Consider the following 23,625-nt stretch of genomic DNA (forward strand, 5'->3'; position numbering starts at 1 on the left):
TCTAGCTCACTTGGTGTAGTGTATAATGAGATCTAGCTCACTTGGAGTAGTGTATAATGAGATCTAGCTTACTTGGTGTAGTGTATAATGAGCTCTAGCTCACTTGGTGTAGTGTACGATGAGCTCTAGCTCACTTGGTGTAGTGTATAATGAGATCTAGCTCACTTGGAGTAGTGTATAATGAGATCTAGCTTACTTGGTGTAGTGTACGATGAGCTCTAGCTCACTTGGTGTAGTGTATAATGAGATCTAGCTCACTTGGTGTAGTGTATGATGAGCTCTAGCTCACTTGAAGTAGTGTATAATGAGATCTAGCTCACCTGATGTAGTGTATAATGAGATCTAGCTCACTTGGTGTAGTGTACGATGAGCTCTAGCTCACTTGGTGTAGTGTATAATGAGATCTAGCTCACTTGGTGTAGTGTATAATGAGATCTAGCTCACTTGGTGTAGTGTATAATGAGATCTAGCTCACTTGGTGTAGTGTATAATGAGATCTAGCTCACTTGGTGTAGTGTATAATGAGATCTAGCTCACTTGAAGTAGTGTATAATGAGATCTAGCTCACTTGATGTAGATGTTTCACCGTATTAGACTGCAAATACACTTACGTGTTTAGAGAGTTGTCTTTATTAACACTAACATGCAGATGCGCGATGTTGACGTAGACATTAGAAGTGGTGTATCTGCGCTCTATCTGCCTCAGTGTGGGGTAAAAGCAATCCTCGTTCCCTCAGCAGTAATAAAACTCAAGATCAGAGTCTTATTGGGGTTTTATTACTTTTTCCAGACTCGGATACAGAAGAGCGGTGACGCTGATTAGAAGCTAAAAGCTAATACTTGTGCTTCTTCACCCGTATGAACGCGGCGATTTCATTTCAACACTTCCAACATGTTTCGAGTCTATAAACTTTAATTATTCACCGCCGCGCACATCGGGGTACAAGAACAGCGCGTATGAAAAGCGACGTTCCGTTCGAATGCCTCTGGAGTGTTTCTGGAGCGTGAAGGTGTCAGAAGAATCGAGTTTGCACCAGGAACAGAAGCGTTTGAGTTTCAAACTCGAAAGGAACGTGAACACCAGCCGACTGTGCGCAACCGAAAGGTTTAGTAAAGAGAAACGTTTAAACAGAGCAACTTTAAAATAAAAACACAAACTTTTAAAAGTACAAACTTTTTAAAAAGGACATTTTATGGGCGGAGTCTCCAGTTCCAGTGGTTCGTTATTGTACCATTAGAGCGACCCCACTCTTGATTAGTAGTGTGCTAACGGAAGCTCGGTGACGGGATGCAGAAGCTACAGTGTGACTGATGTGGAAAGCCTGGGAAATGAGAACGAGGAGGTCGAACTATCGAGTAGAACATTTTCATTGATCTCAGGAGGCTGAGAAGCCGGACACACAAGCGCGGATATTTTACCCAATCGACTGCATCTAAGCTAAGGGAGACATTGTGTTTATTAGTTTTTTGCCCAAAGTGGTGTTTTAATCTAGGGTTCCACTATTTACACACACACACACATACACACACATGCTCCAATTCCATTAGAAAAAGCAATGAACTCAATCAGACTCACAACCCCAAAACAAATCAAATTAATATCAGCTATTAAAATTGATTGTGCTGAGAGCTGAGAGTTTTTCTCTTCTGCCCGGCCACTCCATCCAATCATCTGACATTTATAACATCGCAGCAATAATTATAAAAGTGTGTGAGGTGTGGTGCACGGCTCGTGTTCAGATCGGCAGCTGTGTGAGATGGAGGAGCGTCCTTCGTGGTGTGATGCACAAGATAATATGCAGATATTAGTGGCTGGAATTGAAAGATACACATCTAGATGTTTGGATTTTTCGCTTATTCGTGATGATTTGCACTGTAATTTTGGATGTTTACATGGAAGATTTACAGTAAAGACTTTTATTTACAGTTATTTACAGATTTACTGCACATGTTTACTAATTTTCTGTAAATGTTTACAGATTTACTGTGCAGGTTTAGAGAATCAGGCCGGCATGATGCAGTAGTTGTTGGGTTCGATTCCCGTCTCTGGGCCTGTTTGTGTGAAGTTTGCATGTTCTCCCTGTGCTTGGTGGGTTTCCTCAGAGGTACTCTGGTTTCCTTCCACAGTCCAGAGACATGTAAATTAGGCTAACATTTCTAAATTGCCTGTAATATGTTAAAGCGCGAGTGTGTGTGTATGTTTGTGTCCCCGGGGATGGACTGGCACCCCGTCCAGGGGGTATCCCGCCTCATTCTCTAGGTCTCCTGGGATAAACTCCAGGACCCCCGCGGCCCTGTGTACAGGTTCTATGATGAGTCTTTGCACCTTTTCCCGTGGAGGTTTACGGATATATACAGTGTGTGTAGTTGAGTGTGTAAGATTCGGGATAATAACAAGTTCCAAACCTCCAACAAGCGACAGATGATTAACACTCCATAATGTTTTACTGTAGCGCTTCTGGCGCAAAAAGTTTGTGATAGCGATTAACTAGGTACAGTTCTAGTGATCGTTCCTCCCGCTCGTCTGTATTTAAGAACCGATGAGCTAAAAGTGTTGGAACAGACTCAGCCTTTCAGATGCTTAAACAGTCCAAAGCAATGCATCGTGGGTAAAGAATAGCAGCAGCTCCCTGCAGGGCCATGAGCGAGCGGCGGAAGATTAAATGAAGTCGAACACACGAGGGCTGATTAACTGAGCTGCTCGGCCTCGTCACAAATCTCCTATTCGCATCAATTTGCTGCCAAAGAAAAAGCAGACGATCACAAAAGATTTCAATTAAATGTATTCCACTGAGGTCACCGAGGGATCGATAAATTAGAGCCGAGCGCCGCACAGCGAGTGGCAGTGATTAAGTTTATTAAAAGAGCAGCGAGGAAATATTTTACATAAATCTGGTTGACGTGAACGTTTGTGTTTCTGGTCGCGCAGCACATAATAAAACCTGCGAGTGCGTTTTTGTGAGATTTTCCGACATGATGAATGATGAGGGGCGCCGTCTGGAGCAACAAAGCAACCTTGCTCCTGATGGAGGGTCGTTTATGGCGCTGAACTGGGAGCTCTGAGCTGCGTCTGATTACGACTTATTTACATTGAGTTATCACACAGACACGTCCCACAGACCCACAGACCCACTGTCTCCGGAGCGCTAACGCAGAGGCGGAGTCTACAGTAACCCAAGGTCTCACAGGAGGGTTTCAGGCTGGAAGAGGAAAACTCCAGCAAAAACATTTAGAGTAAAAAGACAAAGAAATATAAACTGGTGTTAGACAAATATTTCTGCTGTGTACTCACACTTCTACAGCGCATCATCTGTGTGTGGTGTGTAGTGAGCACTGTGTAGTGTGCAGTGTATAGTGGTAGTGTGTAGTGTGTAGTGTGCAGTGTGTAGTGTGCAGTGTGTAGTGGTAGTGTGTAGTGTGCAGTGTGTAGTAAGTAGTGTGTAGTGTGAAGTGTGTAGTGAGTAGGGTGTAGTGTGCAGTGTGTAGTGAGTAGGGTGTAGTGTGCAGTGTGTAGTGAGTAGGGTGTAGTGTGCAGTGTGTAGTGGTAGTGAGTAGTGTGCAGTGTGTAGTGTGCAGTGTGTAGTGTGCAGTGTGTAGTCTCCAGTGTGTAGTGAGTAGTGTGCAGTGTGTAGTGGTAGTGAGTATTGTGCAGTGTGTAGTGAGTAGTGTGCAGTGTGTAGTGGTAGTGAGTAGTGTGCAGTGTGTAGTGGTAGTGTGTAGTGTGCAGTGTGTAGTGGTAGTGAGGAGGGTGCAGTGTGTAGTGAGTAGTGTGTAGTGTGCAGTGTGTAGTGAGTAGTGTGCAGTGTGTAGTGGTAGTGTGTAGTGTGCAGTGTGTAGTGGTAGTGTTTAGTGTGCAGTGTGTAGTGGTAGTGAGTAGGGACAGTAGTGTAGTGGTAGTGAGTATTGTGCAGTGTGTAGTGAGTAGTGTGCAGTGTGTAGTGGTAGTGAGTAGTGTGCAGTGTGTAGTGGTAGTGAGTAGTGTGCAGTGTGTAGTGGTAGTGTGTAGTGTGCAGTGTGTAGTGGTAGTGTGCAGTGTGTAGTGGTAGTGTGTAGTGAGTAGTGTGCAGTGTGTAGTGAGTAGTGTGCAGTGTGTAGTGGTAGTAAGTATTGTGCAGTGTGTAGTGAGTAGTGTGCAGTATGTAGTGGTAGTGAGTAGTGTGCAGTGGTAGTGTGTAGTGTGCAGTGTGTAGTGGTAGTGAGTAGTGTGCAGTGTGTAGTGTGCAGTGTGTAGTGGTAGTGAGGAGGGTGCAGTGTGTAGTGAGTAGTGTGTAGTGGTAGTGAGGAGGGTGCAGTGTGTAGTGAGTAGTGTGTAGTGTGCAGTGTGTAGTGGTAGTGTTTAGTGTGCAGTGTGTAGTGGTAGTGAGTAGGGACAGTAGTGTAGTGGTAGTGTTTAGTGTGCAGTGTGTAGTGGTAGTGAGTAGGGACAGTAGTGTAGTGGTAGTGTTTAGTGTGCAGTGTGTAGTGGTAGTGAGTAGGGACAGTAGTGTAGTGTAGTCATAGTGTGTGGGATTGCAAAACTATCGGCACCCCTCTGCGTTGTGGTTAGGGTGTTGGACTACTAATCAGAGGGGCCCAGGTTCCAGAACATTCCCACTGTTGGGCCCCTGAGCGAGCGAGACCCTTAATGTATAAGGACAAAAAATGAGAAACGAAACTCTGTATAAGGGCGTCTGCTCAATGTCGTAAACATTAGGAAATACCACCTTCTGCTTTTGATTGGTTAATCCTAGAGCGAGGAGGCGGGGCCTAATTATTGTTTTTAAGCGCACTTTAAAGGCCTTGAAAGTGTGTAAGTCTCTCTGGGTTTTGTGAGATGTTTTCTTCTTTTTTTCCATGTATTTATTTAATATTATGACATTTATACTTTAAAAAAATATTATTCTCCTTTTTATTGATCTATTTGTTTATTTACTTAAATTACCCCCCCCCCCCCCCTTTCGGGATACTTTTCGCATTCTCATCACGTTCTTACTTTATTATTTTCTGTCCATACTCTTTATCAACCCTCACCCTGCCTTCCAGAGTCTCTTTCTTCTTTATTTCCAAGATCCTTTTTCCTGCGATGTGATAAAACACTTGTCTCTCAGTGAACACACACTTCGGTCCTTATATTCTGATTAAAGGACGATGATTAGACAAACGAGGGAAAGAGTTTCTGTGCTTCATAGAAAAAGGAAGATAAATGCAGTAACACATTGGCTGTGTGAAAAAGTAACAGATAAAACGTGCAAGTCATCCGTTATTGACCTTTTCCTCTCCTCCTCTGTTCTGCTATCAATACTCCTGTGTTTCTCTCCTGTACGTGTGTTTCCGCGTCTCCTCGCAGCTCATTATCCTGGTGATTTCCCTGGAGACGTCTCGTCCGGTTTGGCGGCTCAACAAAGATAAATGGATTTGTACTTCTCTATTAAATGTGCTAAGATGCGCGCGTGTGTGTGTGTGTGTGTGTGTGTGTGTGTGTGTGTGTGTGTACACTTATTTATCATTTTTGTATAATCATAGCTCGCCCGTCCGCCTTCATAGACTCGAGATGTCTTTATCAAATACTTTCACAGTAATACAGAGGAAACTCCACTTCCAGTGTGTGTGTGTGTTTGTGTATGTGTGTGTGTGTGTTGTAGGATCAGAGGTGCAGCTCGTTCAGCGTCGCTGCTATCGAGCGTATCGACTGGCGCGACTGCTTGGCTTTGGTTTTTTTCAGCGACGCTGCTGAGCCTGTGCACTTTTCTCACACTTGTTAAAGTTCTCTCGCGCGTTTCTGCGGAAAATTCCGCAATCTAGCAAAAAATTTCTCGCTCACTGACATTATAGAGTTTATACGTTATATTTTTCACTCCGTCTAAGCAAAAATTAGCAGGAGGGAGCGAAAATGACTCCACATCGACCGCTGTTCTGTTACAGGAGGTGAAAAGAGCAACTGAAAACAGAGTCATCAAAAGAGCATCAGCCAATCACACGCAGGCCTGTGCTGGGGTGGTGTTTAAGGGTACGGGTGAGTATAGGAAGTGTGTAGAAGTAGTGTGTGAAGGTAGTGTGTGAAAATAGTGTGTAAGGGTGGTGTATAGAAGTGGTGTATAAGGGTAGTGTGTAAAGCTAGTATGTAAGGATAGTGGGTAAGGGCAGTGTGTAGAAGTAGTGTGGAAAGGTAGTGTGTAAGGGTAGTATGTAGAAGTTTTGTGAAATGGTAGTTGGCATAAGTACTGTGTAGGAGTAGTGTGTAGTGTGTAAGAGTAGTGTGTAAGGGTACTGTGTAAAGGTAGTGTGTAAAGGTAGTGTGTAAGGGTAGTGTGTAAAGGTAGTGTGTAAGGGTAGTAGGTAAGGGTAGTGTGCAAAGGTAGCATGTAAGGGTGGTGTGTAAAGGTAGTGTGTAAGGGTAGTGTGTAAGGGTAGTGTGTAAAGGTAGTGTGTAAGGGTAGTGTGTAAAGGTAGTGTGTAAGGGTAGTGTGTAAGGGTAGTATGTAAAGGTAGGTGTAAGGGTAGTGTGTAAAGGTAGTGTGTAAGGGTAGTGTGTAAATGTAGTGTGTAAGGGTAGTGTGTAAGGGTAGTGTGTGAAGGTAGTGTGTAAGGGTAGTGTGTAAAGGTAGTGTGTAAGGGTAGTGTGTAAGGGTAGTGTGTAAAGGTAGTGTGGAAGGGTAATATGTAAGAGTGTGTAAAGGTATTGTGTAAAGGTATTGTGTAAAGGTAGTGTGTAAATGTAGTGTGTAAAGGTAGTGTGGTAGTGTGTAATGGTAGTCGGCAGGCATGGGTAGTGTGTGAGGGTAGTGTATAAGGGTAGCGTTGGGGAGTATTGTTCAGGGGTAGTGTGTAGGGGTAGTCGTAAGATGTAATATCTATGGGTAGTATGTGAAGGTAATGTATGAGGGTAGTGTCTAGGAGTAGTGTGTATGGGTTGTTGTAACGGGTTTTACACACAGGTGGCACCACAGACACAAGGCAAGGTCTTAGAAAAAAGAGGAATTTTATCTAAAAAAAATGTGGAAGGAAAAGGGTTTGAAGAGGAAGGATGGTATGGGAATAGTGAGAGGTGTGTGCACGTGCAGGTCTGGTGGCAGTGCCCAGTTTGCATACTCCATAAGCACTCTTTTTCCTGCTGACTTGGCCAACTGGACCATCCCAGCTCGGTGCAGCCTTTCTGACGTCTGGTGGCTTGGCGGCCTTAAAGCGCAGTGGCCTGGCCTTTTCTCCCCTCTCCCGGGACAGGATCCCAAGACTGGCTCTACGCGGGAGTCTGAGAGCCGCGGGAGCTCATGCAGTGTTCTCGCAGCCGTTACTTTCAGTTTCATTTCTTTAATGTCCCTGGGGCGCGTTGCATCAACCCGCTCACATACCACTTATCCATCCTATGTTTTGAGGTAGTTTGTAGAGGTAGAGTGTAAGGGTAGTCAGCAGGAGTAACGCGTATGGGTAGTGTTTAAAGGTAGTGTGTACGGTTAGTGTGTTGAAGTAGTCTGTAAGTATAGCATCTAGGGTTAGTGTGTAGGGGTAGTGTGTAAGGGTAGTGTGTAGCTGTGTTGTTCAGGGGCAGTGTGTAGTGGTAGTGTGTATGGTAATGTGTACATATGAAGCGAGTGTGAGGCGAAACTCTGTGCGATGAGTGGGTGAGATGAAGTCAGATGTGGTGGTTTAAACACTCTGTGTGCTTTCACACCTATAACTCCAGCGAGTCACACTCATTATGGGCACCGCAGATGAGTGTGGATTAAACACACACACACACACACTGCGGTTCTGCACACAGCACCAGAGAGGACCCGGCTGGGACACGGAACCGATTCAGGACTGCATTCCTCCGTTCCCTGATCAGTGGAGAGGTTTCAGGAAAACTCAGCAGTTTACTAAACACCGAGCCAAGCTGCAGGGAGGGTGTGTGTGTGGGTGTGTGTGTGTGTGTGTGTGTGTGGTGGTGGTGTGGTGGTGGGGTGGAAGTGGGGTGGAAGTGGTGTGGTGTGGATGGGTTACAGAAATAAATGAGTTGTTATTGTTCTTGTTTTTTTTGGTTAGACTGCAGAAGATCTTTAAAACTACAACCTACAAAATTTACCAAGTTAAAAAATATTTCATAAAAAAATAAGATAACAACATAAATAAAAAAAATAGGAATGAAAATAAGAAAAATAAGTAGAAACTAAACATAAAAACAAAAACAGAAAGTGTAGCAGTGAAAGAAAACACACAGAGACTAAAAAGAGATAAAATAGAAGAATGTACAAGAAAAGCCAAAGAACGGAAGTCAGTAGTCTGGAACAGATGAAAAGAAACGAACAGATTTAGAAAGAATAAGATATAATTAAAACAAAAATAGACATAAAATAGAATAAAGAACAGAAAAGAAAGAACAAAAGGAAGAAAGATTAAAAGACATGAGAGCAGAGCGGTGTAATGAAGAACGCTTCCTGCTGAAAGAACAGATTAATTCAGCTTCACGTCTCACTCTGACCATCAGCTGGGTTCAGAGTTACTACTAACACATTAAACGGAAAGCTCTGTGTGTGTGTGCGTGTGTGTGTGTGTGTGTGTGTGTGTGTGTGTGTGTGTGTGTGAGAGAGAGCCAACATTTCGTCATGCTCATTAAGAGGCGTGTGACAGAAGCCGAGCGAGTGGAGGTGACTGGGAATAAACCAGGGTTCAGATGAGTTCTGTTACACCGACACTGATTTAACGACAGACTGAAAAAAGAGAAAAGTTTAACAAGTGAACTCACAATGAACAAAACTGGAAGTGTTTGATTGGCTGGAAGTCAGTGTTGTTGTAGTGTTGTTGTAGTGTTTAGACTGTGTTTGGATGCTGGTTTTGTCTGTCTGGGATTCTGTGATGTTATGGTGTTTAGATGGTGCTTGACTGACTACAGTTTGGTGCTGTTATGGTGTTTAATTGTTTTTGGATGTTGTTTGACTGTGCTTTTGTGGTGTTTAGATGGTGGATGTTGTTTGACTGTAGTTCTGTGGTGTTGTAGTGTTTAGATGGTGTTTGTCTGACTTGTTCTGTGGTATTGTAGTGTTTAAATGGTGTTTGTCCGACTGTAGTTCTGTGGTGTTGTGGTGTTTAGATGGTGTTTGGCTGACTGTAGTTTTGTGTTATTGTAGTGTTTAGATGGTGTTTGTCTGACTGTAGTTCTGTGGGGGTGTAGTGTTTAAATGGTGTTTGTCCGACTGTAGTTCTGTGGTGTTGTGGTGTTTAGATGGTGTTTGGCTGACTGTAGTTTTGTGTTATTGTAGTGTTTAGATGGTGTTTGACTGACTGTAGTTCTGTGGTGGTGTAGTGTTTAGATGGTGTTTGGCTGACTGTAGTTTTGTGTTATTGTAGTGTTTAAATGGTGTTTGTCTAACTGTAGTTCTGTGGTGGTGTAGTGTTTAGATAGTGTTTGGCTGACCGTAGTTTTGTGTTATTGTAGTGTTTAGATGGTGTTTGACTGACTGTAGTTCTGTGGTATTGTAGTGTTTAGATGGTGTTTGGCTGACTGTAGTTTTGTGTTATTGTAGTGTTTAGATGGTGTTTGTCTGACTGTAGTTCTGTGGTGGTGTAGTGTTTAGATGGTGTTTGTCTGACTGTAGTTCTGTGGTAGTGTAGTGTTTAGATGGTGTTTGACTGACTGTAGTTCTGTGGTATTGTAGTGTTTAGATGGTGTTTGTCTGACTGTAGTTCTGTGGTGGTGTAGTGTTTAGATGGTGTTTGTCTGACTGTAGTTTAGTGGTGTTGTAGTGTTTGGATGGTGTTTGATGGCAGTTTTATGATGCTGTTTTGGATGGTGTTTGTCTGTCTGTATTTCTGTGGTGTTGTAATGTTTAGATGTTGTTTGATGGCAGTTTTATAATGTTGTAGCCTTACGATTATGTTTAGATGGTGTTTGGCTGACTGTAGCTCTGTAGTGTTTAGATGGTCTTTAGATGATGTTTGACTTACTGTGGTTCTAGACTGTTGTGGTGTTTAAATAGGGTTTAGAGTGTGTTTACCTGCAGTTCTTTTGGGTTGTGCTGATACGATGGTGTTTATATTGTATCTTACTGCAGCCCGGTGGTGTTGGGGTTGCTGGGATGGTGTTTGACTAAAGCTCTGAGCAGCGGTCTGTTTAAAAGCATGCAGCAGCTGTTAGAAAAGAAAAAATCTCTCCCCTGAAAGTCTGACATCTCACAGGAAACAGACACTTTACAGCTTTACACATGTAACGAGCAACCTGTCAGTGTGTGGTTGTGTGTGTGTGTGTGTGTGTGTGTGTGTGTGTGTGTGTATATATATATATATATATATATATATATATATATATATATATATGCTTCTGTCCTACTGTTCAATGCATCAGTACTCTGCTGTCAGACTACTCTGGCTGTGTATGAGTATGTCTTCCCCAAAACGAAAATAGAACCTCACACACAACCACGCGCGCGCACGCACACACACACACACACACACACACACACATACAGAGAGATACAGAAACTATAATAAGCAAGGAAAGGATAGAGATGTAGAAGGGTAGTGTACAGGCAAACTAGACATGAATTTCTGAAAAATGAAAAAAAAAATCTGGGGTTCAAAATAAAAATGAATAAAAGCGAAACTGTGAAAGAGTACATTAACTTCATATTTTATTTATAATTATTGTAATAAAGAGACGGAGAGAAAGATACAGACAGGCAGAAAAAGACATAAAGACAGATGGAGGATGGAAAAGAAAGATAGACAGATTGTTATAGACACATAGAGATGGAGAGAAAGTGAGACACTTGTGGTGCGCTGCTGGTGATGAGATGGTCTGTCTCTCCGGATGAGCGTCAGAGATCACGTCCTGCTGAGATGATTGGAAGGTAAGGATGGAGAAGGATGAGAGAGAGGAGAGAGAGTGAATGTCATAGCAGTGAAGACGTGACATACTAATACACACCATTAGCACATGCTTATACAAAATATCTTTCTTTTTATCTCACACACACACACACACACACACACACACACACACAAGCTATTGTTATATGATACATGTCACATTTTAGCTCTATTTAACACCTTAACCTGCTAATCACGCTGACCCGCCAGCATAAATGTATAATATTTTCTTTCTAGACACTGTACAGACGATTTAACTCATTAATTCATTCCTCATATAAGCCAAGTGTCCTGTTTTCTCCAGAGTGCTACTGCATGCCAACTTCTAACAACTTGACTAGCTAGGATGTTGGTGGCTAAGCATCAAGCGACACTTGATGTAAGTATGGCAAAGCTCTAGCATCCTCAGTTAGACTTAAACAAACTGCTAGCTAGGAAACTGCATGTGACAATATTAGCTGGTGATATTAATTAACAAAGAAAAAAATCGTCATGGTTACATACACCGGTTAAGAAAACAACTGAAATTCTTAACAAAAGAAGACTTACTAGCTATGTGCTAGCTATAATAGTTAAACGCTAGCTAACTTGTTATTAAGTACATAACATATTTAGGTAAACATAACTGTCTAAGTCTTAATGCGGAACTTTTTATAAGGATGTGAATAAATACAGAACTTCTGTCCTACGGCCATGGCAAGAAGAGTGACGCAGATATTAATTTGTACAAAGTCTGTTGCTTCATTGTTTTTAGATCTTTTCGTCAGATGTTACAGTTTGCCAGCTCAATGCCCAATTGTATCTGAGCACTTGGGGGTAAAGAACCTTGCTCAAGGGTCCAATAGTAGTGACCTATCAACACTGGGGTCCGAACTGGGGACCTCCTGGTCTGCAGTCCAACAGTTTAACCACTGCGTCACCCCTGCCTCCATTGTTACGGTGTACTGAAGTACAATTACAAGCATTTCATAAGTGTCATGGCTTCTTTTCTGCCCTTCTAGAAATGTATGAACATGAGCATTACCATCAGTCCTGTGTCATGCCAACAGTAAAGCATCCTGAGACCATTCATGTATGGGATCGCTTCTCAGCCGAGGGAGTGGGTACAAAAACATCCTCCGAAAGCAACTTCTCCCAACCATTCAGGAACAGTTTGGTGATGAACAATGACTTTTCCAGCATGATGGAGCTTCTCACCATAAGACAAAAGTCATAACTAAGTGGCTCGGAAAACATTTGGAATTTTGGGTCCATGTCCAGGAAACTCCTCAGACCTTAATCCCATTAAGAGCTTGTGGTCGATCCTCATGAGGTGGGAGGACAAACACAAACCCACAAATTCTGACAAACTCCAAGCATTGATTATGTAGGAATGGGCTGTGCCGTCAGTTAGGGTGTGGCCCAGAAGTCGATTGACAGCATGCATTTAAAAAAGCTAATGTACTTGTCAATAAAGGCCTTTGATACTCATGAAATACTTATAATTATACTTCAGTATACCAGAGTAACAAAAACATTTAAAAACACTGAAGAACCAGACTTAGTGAAAATTAATACTGGTGTCATTCTCAAAACTTTTGGCTACGACTGTAGCTTTTGTGTGTGTGTGTGTGTGTGTGTGTGTGTGTGTGTGTGTGTTTGTGTGTGTGTGTGAGTTCACACAGCATCAGGTCAAGTTTTATTTATTATTGTCCTCTGAGTTCTTATGCCAACCAGAATCATGAGGTTTGTGTGTATGTGTGTGTGTGTCTTTTTGCGTGTGTGCTTTCAGGCAAGATGTGCGCATTGATGTGTACTGATGCCATTAAACCTGGCGTACGTGGGAGTGTGTCCTCACACACACTTGCCCTGATGATATAGTGCTCCCTCTCCTCCCGCTCGAACATACCTACACATACATAAATATAGTCTGCTCTGTTCTCCAGACTGCTTGTTCTCTCCACCGCACACACACACACACACACACACACACACACACACACACACACACACACGTAATTCTTCACAGCTCTTGCAGTGTTGCTACATCTCCAGTTTCGTTTGTTCCAATGAAGTTGAGAAGCCTCCTCTCTCTCTCTCTCCCTCTCTCTCTCTCTCTCTCTCTCACACACACACACACACACACACACATACAGTATACTGCAGAGCATGATCTCAGATCTGAAGTGTTCAGACAAGAGTAAGAGGTTATAACTAGAGGAGGAACAGGGTTAATGTCAACATGAGTTCCTGAAGGTTCTCACTGATCCTCCAGACACCTCACACCATAATGTTAGATGGGTGTGACTTTGTATTTTGAGATAGGTGGGTGTTTAAATGTAGCAGATAGAGGTCTCTTTGAGAGAAGAGGATGAGTGTGTCTGAAGAAGATGTATGGGTGTGTCCAAGGCGAACAGATGGGCGTTTTTAAGGGCGACAGAGGTTTCTGTCAAATTGAGATAGATGGGCGCGTCTGAGTGAAACAGATGGGCGTGTCTAAGTGAAACAAATGGACATGTCTGTATGAGGCAGATGGGTGTGTCTAAGTGAAACACTTGGGCGTGTCTGAGTGAGACAGATGGGCGTGTCTAAGTGAAACAGTTGGGCATGTCTGAGTGAGACAGATGGGCGTGTCTGAATAAGACAGATGGGTGTGTCTGAGTGAAACAGATGGGCGTTTCTAAGTGAAACAGTTGGGCATGTCTGAGTGAGACAGATGGGCGTGTCTGAATAACACAGATGGGTGTGTCTGAGTGAAACAGATGGGCGTTTCTAAGTGAAACAGTTGGGCATGTCTGAGTGAGACAGATGGGCGTGTCTGAATAAGACAGATGGGTGTGTCTGAGTGAAACAGATGGGCGTTTCTAAGTGAAACAGTTGGATGTGTTTGAGTGAGACAGATGGGCGTGTCTAAGTGAAACAGTTGGATGTGTCTGAATGAGACAGATGGCGTGTCTGAGTAAGACGAATGGGTGCGTCTGAGTGAGACAGATGTTCATGTCTGAGTGAGACAGATGTTCATGTCAGAGACAGATTTGCATTTTTGACAGATACAGATGTTTGTGTCTGAGTGAGACATGTAGTCATGTTGGATAGGGAGATGGACGTGCCTGAGGGAGACAGGTGGGTGTGTCTGAGCAAGACAGATGGGTGGGCGTGTCCCTGAATGACAGTGAGATTGATGGATGTGACTTGAAATGGAAGTGGCCATGTCTGAACGTTTCAGGTAGCACTAAACCTCTTTAAATACAATCATCACAAAATATGTCCTTTTCTCTAAGCTTTACAGTAATTATATTTTCAAACAGCTGAAATTATTTTTAAAGCACGCTGTGTAAGCGCAGTCATAACAAAAGTGCAGAAAAAAAGAAAGATAAGCTAATAATCGGAGCGCTTGCTTCTCCCTCATGTACTGCACTGAAAGGAAACTTCTGGAAATAGTTACATTCTGTGAGTCCCAGAACTGCCATTCATTACCACACACACACACACACACACACACACTGCGCTGGTTCTGTGGATCAGAACTCCTCTGGGAGTGAGAAAGAGGCTTTGCTAAACGCTAATTTACACATTCTGACGAGAACTAAGTTGACACTTTTAGTGCTGGAGTTATTTTTCTCTCTTTCTGTCTGTCTCTACTGAACACTAAAATGTTCCAGAACGAATAAAAATATAACCCGGTTCAGGTTTTACCTGCTGGACTGGTGTGTTAGAGTTAAGATTTAAGATGGATTCATCTCAGAGTAAAATGATTATGGCTGAATTGCAAATGCTTATCACTGAACAAAAGTAAAATAGTGAAAATCTTGGTTTGGAGAAGCGGAAATAAAGCACTAATGACCTTTTAGCTAACTAATCCGCGAAATAGCAGTTAGCTCGTGACTTGAGAACATTGGGGGGGGACCTCGTTGCAATAACTCCTCTTTACAAAGGAAATTTGCTAATAAAGCGTTTATGCTAGCATGGCTTACTATCTAAGCTAGTGTGTGTTGTTTAGTGGCTAAAGCAGTTAGCATGTAACGTTATAAACAAACAAAAAAATAACTGAAAGAATGTTTCTAAAGTATGTTTTTGTAGATAAAAAGTGCTAGTATGATATAAATTTCTTTCTAAAGCTGTGTTTATTTTTGTTTCATAAAATTAAATACTTCTTTTAATGTAGCTTTGCAGGCTAACGCAACAGCTAATATAAATGCGTTTTGTTAATTTTTTCAGGTGAAGATTTCTACGAAGCATCTCCGTATGAGCCTCTGCCTCCTGTCCGTCACTCTGACGCCTTCCGTCTGGCCTCCATCATCTCTGGTAAGCATTTACAGCTGATCAATTATAATAATAATAATAATTATTATTATTATTATTATTATAAGCGAAACTATTCCTAGTCTAAAAATTCGAGCTGCTAATGACTGTTCACCTTTCCTAAGCATCATAGGACTACTTTTATTTGCATAACTGTTGTGTGGGATAGATTGTCCAATCTATTGGACAGAAAAAAAATGGTTTCCATTACACTCGTAATGGGTTTTGATTCCTGTATTGTCAGTGGAAACACTTTAAAAACCTTAAGAAATAATAATAATAATAATAATAATAATAATAATAATAATTAGGTTCGCTGGCATGGAAAGTTAGTAACCTGCTTCCTCTATGCAGCCCTGCTGAAATCAATTAAAGCGTTCTACTAATGGATAATGTTTCTAATGGTCTGTAATGGTAGTTTAATGGGATCTGTTGTCCTTAATGGTTTTAATGAGTCAGGATTGCTCGGAGGTGGTTGGTAGTCCAGGTAAAACATTATTTACAATGGAACACATAAGTTCAGGAAACATATACAAGAAATAACGAGGCTATCACGTGAACATGATACGCATGAGGTGCTCTGGTCATGTGACGTGACCCTTTTCTCATCTTTCCATTAGAAAAGGCCCTGCCTGGTTTTGGTGATGTTAAATAATGAACAGTGGAAGCCCTACTAGATGTCTTAAGTAATGCAATGAAAACCATTACAGATGTTCCTTATGGAGTATAATACTGTATATGATAGGGTTTAAAATTCTGGCAAAGCTAGTGAATACAGGCTAGTTTGCTCATTTGTCAAGTAAGCTAACATCTCTGCTGGAAAAAAAAATCATGAGTGGTTCCTAATGGGTTTCTGATACTCTTTAATTGTCGCTTAATGGACTACGCTGTTCATTATGGGTCCTGAAGACTTAGCTAAAGTTTAATCCATAGCTAATGATTTATCCACAAAAAGAGGTAAAAATTTAATACTACAAATTTTAATGAAAATCTTCAGAAATGTGATGAAAACCATTTTATAGACTTATATTATACTGTAAACTATAAAGTTAGTTTTTGTCACAATTGTACACGTAATTGCATGCAAACTGCTTTTATTTTTGTAAAATCTACTTCTAATCTTATTAGGAATGATATCTAGTTGACTAGTGTTGTGTTAACGCATGTAACAATGTCAGTTATTACCAATATATTATAATGTGTAATTAAATTCAGCATTTTATTTAAAACCTAGTTGTGATGTCATAAGATTAAATGTATTTAATATTAATTAAACGTAAGCCCCGCCCTTTTTTAACCTGAGGATGTTTTCTGCTGAGAACTTGTACGTTGAACTTGAACGATGTACCGGAGTTTATTTTAGTCCGCTTTAAGGTTACCATGAGGGACTGAGTGATTTAATCTGACTGAATAAAACCCCCCAAAGGCGTTTAAAGCAGTACATAAAACCAGCGTCTGATTCACCCAGACAGATTCCACACTTTACATTCCCATGCCATTTTTTATTCATCCGTACATGTTGTTATTTAGTGCTATACAGAATAACCTCAAAGCGACAAAGCTCAGGGTTGCCAGACCCTCTCAGAGTCACACTGGTTTCTTGCATAAGAGCAATTTTTAAAATCTTTTTGAGTTTATTACGCTGGATTAGAATGAGCCGAGGTCGGGAAATTAACGGAGAGCAGGCATAAAAGAGAGATCCCTCACGGCCAGGGTTTGAGAGCTTTAATTACTGAAAGTGGAATTTAGAGCAGCCGTTCTGCTTCATTAGCTCTCCCTTTGAGTCGAAAAAAGAGTGAAAAAAAGAAGCTTAGTAAGCACAAAGTGTCAAGTCTAGAAGTTTAAAATTGATGCTTATTATTCGGGAGGCAGTGGTCTCACACTGAGTCGCTCTATCGCACTGAAATCGACTTTGAGATGGTTCCTGAATAAACCATGACAGTCACTACACAGGACTTTGATGTACCTCCAGACGTGTCTCCTGTGAGCATGTCTCAACCTGTACTGCTGCAAACTGTGGGTCTGGTAACCTTTTAAAACAATCTATAAAACAAAATTCACAGATTGTGGACATTCCTCCCTCCCACTGTCCTGACTGAACTTTTATCTTGCCTTTAAGTTTTAGAGATATGGGCTTCAGTTGTAGCTGGAGAGGTTCGGAGGTGGATGGAGAGATCTGGATGTAGATATTGCTTGTAGATGAAGGGTGTGTACCTACCTTGGTCATAGCAGATGAAGAGTGTGGCTGGAGAAGTGTGGGTGTGGGTCTTGGTTATTCAGTACAGCTTGGGTGTGGGTTTGGCTGGAAAGATCAAGGCATGGGTCCTGGTGGTAGATGGACAGGTCTGGGTGTGGCTAGAGAGATCTGGGTGTAGGTCTTAATTGTAGATGGACAGGTCTGGGTGTGGCTGGAGAGTTCTGGGTGTGGGTCCTGGTTGTAGATGGACAGGTCTGGGTGTGGCTAAAGAAATCTGGGCGTGGGTCTTGGTTGTAGATGAACAGGTCTGGGTGTGGCTAAAGAGTCTGGGTGTGGCTGGAGAGATCCAGGTGTGGGTCTTGGTTGTAGATAGACAGGTCTGGGTGTGGCTGGGGTGATCCGGGCGTGGGTCTTGGTTGTAGATGGACAGGTCTGGGTGTGGCTGAAGAGATCTGGGCGTGGGTCTTGGTTGTAGATGGACAGGTCTGGATGTGGCTGAAGAGATCTGGGCGTGGGTCTTGGTTGTAGATGGACAGGTCTGGATGTGGCTGAAGAGATCTGGGCGTGGGTCTTGGTTGTAGATGGACAGGTCTGGGTGTGGCTGGAGAGATCCGGGCGTGGGTCCTGGTTGTAGATGGACAGGTCTGGGTGTGGCTCTAGAGATCCGGGTGTGGGTCTTGGTTGTAGATAGACAGGTCTGGGTGTGGCTGGAGAGATCCGGGTGTGGGTCCTGGAGGTAGATGGACAGGTCTGGGTGTGGCTAAAGAGATCCGGGTGTGGGTCTTGGTTGTAGATGGACAGGTCTGGGTGTGGCTGGAGTGATCCGGGCGTGCGTCTTGGTTGTAGATGGACAGGTCTGGGTGTGGCTAAAGAGATCTGGGCGTGGGTCTTGGTTGTAGATGGACAGGTCTGGGTGTGGCTGGAGAGGTCTGGGCGTGGGTCTTGATTGTAGATGGAGAGGTGTGGGTGTGTGAATGGAAACTGCAAACATGAACACGCAGGGTTTGGGAATTTGTGCTAAACACATCTCTATAATGATATAATAAGGACATAATGAGGCGGTGACATGGGAGTATGAGAACAAAACGAGATCATATAATGAGATAATATAATTACATACAGGAGAAATGGGCAACAAGGTGTGTTAATCAGTGTTTCAACACACACTTCTGATCACTTAACACACTCCCACACACTCAACACACTCCCACACACTCAACACACTCCCACTCACTCAACACACTCCCGCACACTCAAAACACTCCTGATTACTCAACACCCCCCCGCACACTCAACACACTCCCACACACTCAACACACTCCCACACACTCAACACACTCCCACTCACTCAACACACTCCCGCACACTCAACACACTCCCACTCACTCAACACACTCCCGCTCACGTAACACACTCCCACACACTCAACACACTCCTGATCACTCAACACACTCCCACACACTCAACACACTCCTGATCACTCAACACACTCCCACACACTCAACACACTCCCACTCACTCAACACACTCCCGCACACTTAAAACACTCCTGATCACTCAACACACTCTTGCTCACGTAACACACTCCCGCACACTCAACACACTCCTGATCACTCAACACACTCCCGCACACTCAACACACTCCTGATCACTCAACACACTCCCACACACTCAACACACTCCCACACACTCAACACACTCCCACTTACTCAACACACTCCCACACACTCAACACACTCCCACTCACTCAACACACTCCCGCACACTCAACACACTCCCACTCACTCAACACACTCCTGATCACTCAACACACTTCCACACACTCAACACACTCCCGCACACTCAACACACTCCTGCTCACGTAACACACTACCACACACTCAACACACTCCTGATCACTCAACACACTCCCGCACACTCAACACACTCCCACTCACTCAACACACTCCTGATCACTCAACACACTCCCACACACTCCTGATCACTCAACACACTCCCGCACACTTAAAACACTCCTGATCACTTAACACACTCCTGCTCACGTAACACACTCCCGCACACTCAACACACTCCTGATCACTCAACACACTCCCACACACTCAACACACTCCCACTCACTCAACACACTCCCACACACTCAACACACTCCCACTCACTCAACACACTCCCACACACTCAACACACTCCCACTCACTCAACACACTCCCGCACACTCAACACACTCCCACTCACTCAACACACTCCTGATCACTCAACACACTTCCACACACTCAACACACTCCCGCACACTCAACACACTCCCGCACACTCAACACACTCCCGCTCACGTAACACACTCCCACTCACTCAACACACTCCTGATCACTCAACACACTCCCACACACTCAACACACTCCCACACACTCAACACACTCCCACACACTCAACACACTCCTGATCACTCAACACACTCCCGCACACTCAACACACTCCCACTCACTCAACACACTCCCACTCACTCAACACACTCCCGCACACTCAACACACTCCCACTCACTCAACACACTCCCGCACACTCAACACACTCCCACTGACTCAACACACTCCCGCTCACGTAACACACTCCCGCACAATTAACACACTCCCATTCACTCAACACACTCCCACTCACGTAACACACTCCCACTTAGTCAACACACTCAACTCACTCTTACACACTCAACACACTCCCACTCACTTAACACACTCAACACACTCCCACACACTCAACACACTCCTAACTACTTAACACACTCCCACACACTCAACACACTTCCACTTAGTCAACACACTCAACTCACTCTCACACACTCAACACACTCCCACACTCAACACACTCCCACACACTTAACACACTCCCAGTAAGTCAACACACTCCCATTCACTCGACACACTCCTAATTACTTAACACACTGCCACTCACTCAACACACTCAACACAGTCCCGCCCACTCAACACACTCCCACTCACTCAACACACTCCCACAGACTCAACACATTCTCACACACTCCCAATTACTCAACACACTCCTAATTACTCAACACACTCCCACTTAGTCAACACACTCCCGCACACGCAACACACTCCCGCACACGCAACACACTCCCACTCACTCAACACACTTGTCTTATATATATCTTTTTGGTTGTCTGTGTTTTTCTATATTTCTATCCATCTATCTGTCTGTCTGCCTGTCTCTCTGTCTCTCTTGCAAGTCTGTTTTATTTCTCTCCCTCCTTCAGTTTCTCAGATAGATAGACTGTCTGTCTATCTATCTTTCTCTTTCTCTGCCTTTCTGTCTATCTGTCTGTCTTTTAATTTAACATCTGTATTTGTCTCTCCGTCTCCCTCTGTCTTTCTATGTCTTGTTTATCTCGTGGTCTGTCACTTTTATCTAACTCTATTCATCATTTATTGTCTGTCTCTCTTTCTGCTATCATTAAAACTCTACCCGCTGTGACCCTCTTAATATACAACACACACACACACACACACACACACACAGTATTCTGTTTTATTTAGATATACTGCAGTGGGGTCACGGCTGGGTGAAAAGGAAAAAAGAGATAGAGAGAGAACGAGAGAGAAAGACAGAAAAATAAGAAGGAGAGCATGATGGATGTTTTGGGTGTAATCTCCTCCGGCCATCTGCGGCTGTGCATTTGGGTCAGCAGGAGTCCAGGAGAAGAAAATAACACAGGAGAGGCAGAAGAAAGGAGGACGTTAAAGCGATTTATATCTCCCCGAGTGGAGCAGGAACGTTCTGGAGTCTAGAGTTTCATCAGGCTGGTTTAATAGAAAAAAAAAGAAAGGAGGAGGAATTTAGGGATGAAGTTGAGCTTTATAATCACTAATAAACCAAAAGTCATAACAACAGCTTCAAACTCATTAAGAGCTCGTTATTAAACACCTTCTTCATGTTAGAGCTCCTCTGAGACTCGGTGCAGCACTGTCCTGGACGTGTCCATCAGAGAGTAAAGAACATGAGGGGGGTATGGGAGAAAGAAAGAGAGAGAGAGAGTGTGTGTGTGTGCGTGTGTGTGTGTATACTAGCCTGAGAGTGTGTTCGGGCTGTACGCTAATCTGAATGTATGTACGCACGGTGTACGCTAGAATGAGTGTGTGTGTGTGTGTAAGTTGTCTGTATCTCCTTTAGTTAAAGTGTAATTATTAACACAGCCATGACGTTCCCGCTGATGTGCAGTAAACAGTTTCGATCATTAGCACTTTATTTGTAATTAGGAGGCGTGGAGTGATACTAAACTCCTATCTCTACAGGGGCTCAGAAACCATCTGCTCAAAGTTACACCAACATACACAGAAGTAATTATTACACACACACACACACACACACACACACACACTGAGTTAAACTTCAGACACCAGAACATTTCTTTATTGTCTTTATTGTGAATGTACCGCTCTCTTTCTCTCTCTCTCTCTCTCTCTCTCTATTTTTTTTTTCAAAGTGACTTTTACAGAGCATGTATAGATAAGCAACGGGATGGATGGATGAGAAGGTTGAAGGAAGAAATGGAAAGACGGTTAATGAATGGATGAAGGGATGGAGGGATGATGGGAGCTTGGATGGGTAATTAAAAAGGAATTGACTAATGAATTAGAATTTAGATAGATAGATAGATAGATAGATAGATAGATAGATAGATAGATAGATAGATAGATATAGTGGAGATGGATGGATGGATGTGCAGTTGGATGGATAAACGAATATATGGAATGGAGTTACAATAGATGTACTGTATAAAATAAAAAGTGCACTATCATAGTAACATCCTATAAATTAACTTGTAAGGATATTTGTCCTTTTGAGATGATTCTCATAACCTCTCTCTCTCTCTCTCTCCCTCTCCCTCTCTCTTTCTCTCTCACCTGTGCAGGTATGAACACCGGTACAGGTAAAGCTCAGTCTCATTGCTCTGATCCTGGTCGTACCTGTAACCAGTGTCTGGATGCCACGAAAGCGTGCAACCTGAACGATAACTGCAAGCGTCAGCGCTCCAACTACATCACCACGTGCACACGCAGCGAATGCAACAGGAAGCGCTGTCACAAGGCGCTGCGTCAGTTCCTGGAGCGGGTGGAGTCGCAGTACAGCTTCGGCCTGCTCTTCTGCTCCTGCCAAGACCAGGGCTGTGCCGAGAGGAGACGCCAGACCATCGTCCCCACCTGTGCGTTTGAGGACAAGCTGAAACCAAACTGCCTGCAGCTGCGCAAGACCTGTCGCACCGACCCCTTCTGCAGGTATGTGGGTGTGGGTGGGGAACAGGCAAGAGTGGAACAGGGGATGAAGGACTCCATGGAAGGTCTCCAATGGAAAGGTCTGGGATGGAGTGGAAAAAAATGGATGGACAGGTAGATGGGTTTGTGAAGTATTTGGGGGGGTAGATGGTGGTTCAGGGAATGATTGGGTGGAGTATTTATGAGTTAATTGTATAGAGTGGATGGATGGATGGATGGATGGATGGATAATTACAGAAAAAAATATGAAGGGATAATAGGTATATAAGGCATTAGTTTTGTATATAGTAGTTGAGTGAACGTAGAGGTGGACCAGTGAAGGATCCATGAGCAGATGGATGGATGGATAGATCAATTAATAGGCAATTACAAAGAAGATGGATGAATGGAAATACAGTTTGATGAAAGGGTTAGATATTGGTTGTGTCGTGAATAGAGTGATGAATGAATAGAAAAGGGTTCCAGTGGAGGGTTAGAGAGCAGATGGATGGGTGGATTAATAAAGAGACGGATATTTGATATAGAGTTTAATGGGTTAACAGACATATCAATGGATAAGTGGATGGATGGATGAATATGAAGATGGATGGATGGATATGAAGATGGATGGATGGATGGATGGATTTGGAGATGGATGGATGGATGTGGAGATGAATGGATATGGATGGATGATATTGAGATGGATGGATATATAGATGGATGAGTGAACGGATATATATGTGGATGGATGGATAAAGAGACGAATAGTGAACGGACAAAAACGCAAGCATAGTGCAGAAAGAGAGTGCCCCAATCAAACCTGTCTTTGTATGCATTGGTAATACCAATAGGTAACATATATTATAATAACCCTCAAATAATAACCCTAGGTTGCCAGGTTTCACAAAATAACAGCTGCACACCAACTACAATAAAATAAACTATATAAAAAAGTAATTTGCCGGGTTTCATCCACTGAACCTGGCAATGATGCTTACGCATACTGAAAGTTGCACAATGCGCCAAAAATAATATTAAAAATAAGAACAATTGAATAAAATGCAGGCGGT

The 23,625-nt window shown here is 43.1% G+C and overlaps 1 protein-coding gene across 1 annotated transcript in view; it reads left to right on the plus strand.

The window, feature by feature from the left end:
• gfra2a (GDNF family receptor alpha 2a) overlaps positions 1 to 23,625 on the plus strand; it is a 72,750-nt gene that overhangs the window by 17,205 nt on the left and 31,920 nt on the right. The window contains exons 3-4 of the mRNA XM_053503975.1: positions 15,019 to 15,105; positions 22,216 to 22,579. Coding sequence (XP_053359950.1) covers positions 15,019 to 15,105; positions 22,216 to 22,579 — 451 coding nt within the window. The remainder of the gene's footprint in view (positions 1 to 15,018; positions 15,106 to 22,215; positions 22,580 to 23,625) is intronic.

This window comes from Clarias gariepinus, chromosome 9 (genome assembly GCF_024256425.1).
Source record: "Clarias gariepinus isolate MV-2021 ecotype Netherlands chromosome 9, CGAR_prim_01v2, whole genome shotgun sequence".
Lineage (NCBI taxonomy): Eukaryota > Metazoa > Chordata > Actinopteri > Siluriformes > Clariidae > Clarias > Clarias gariepinus.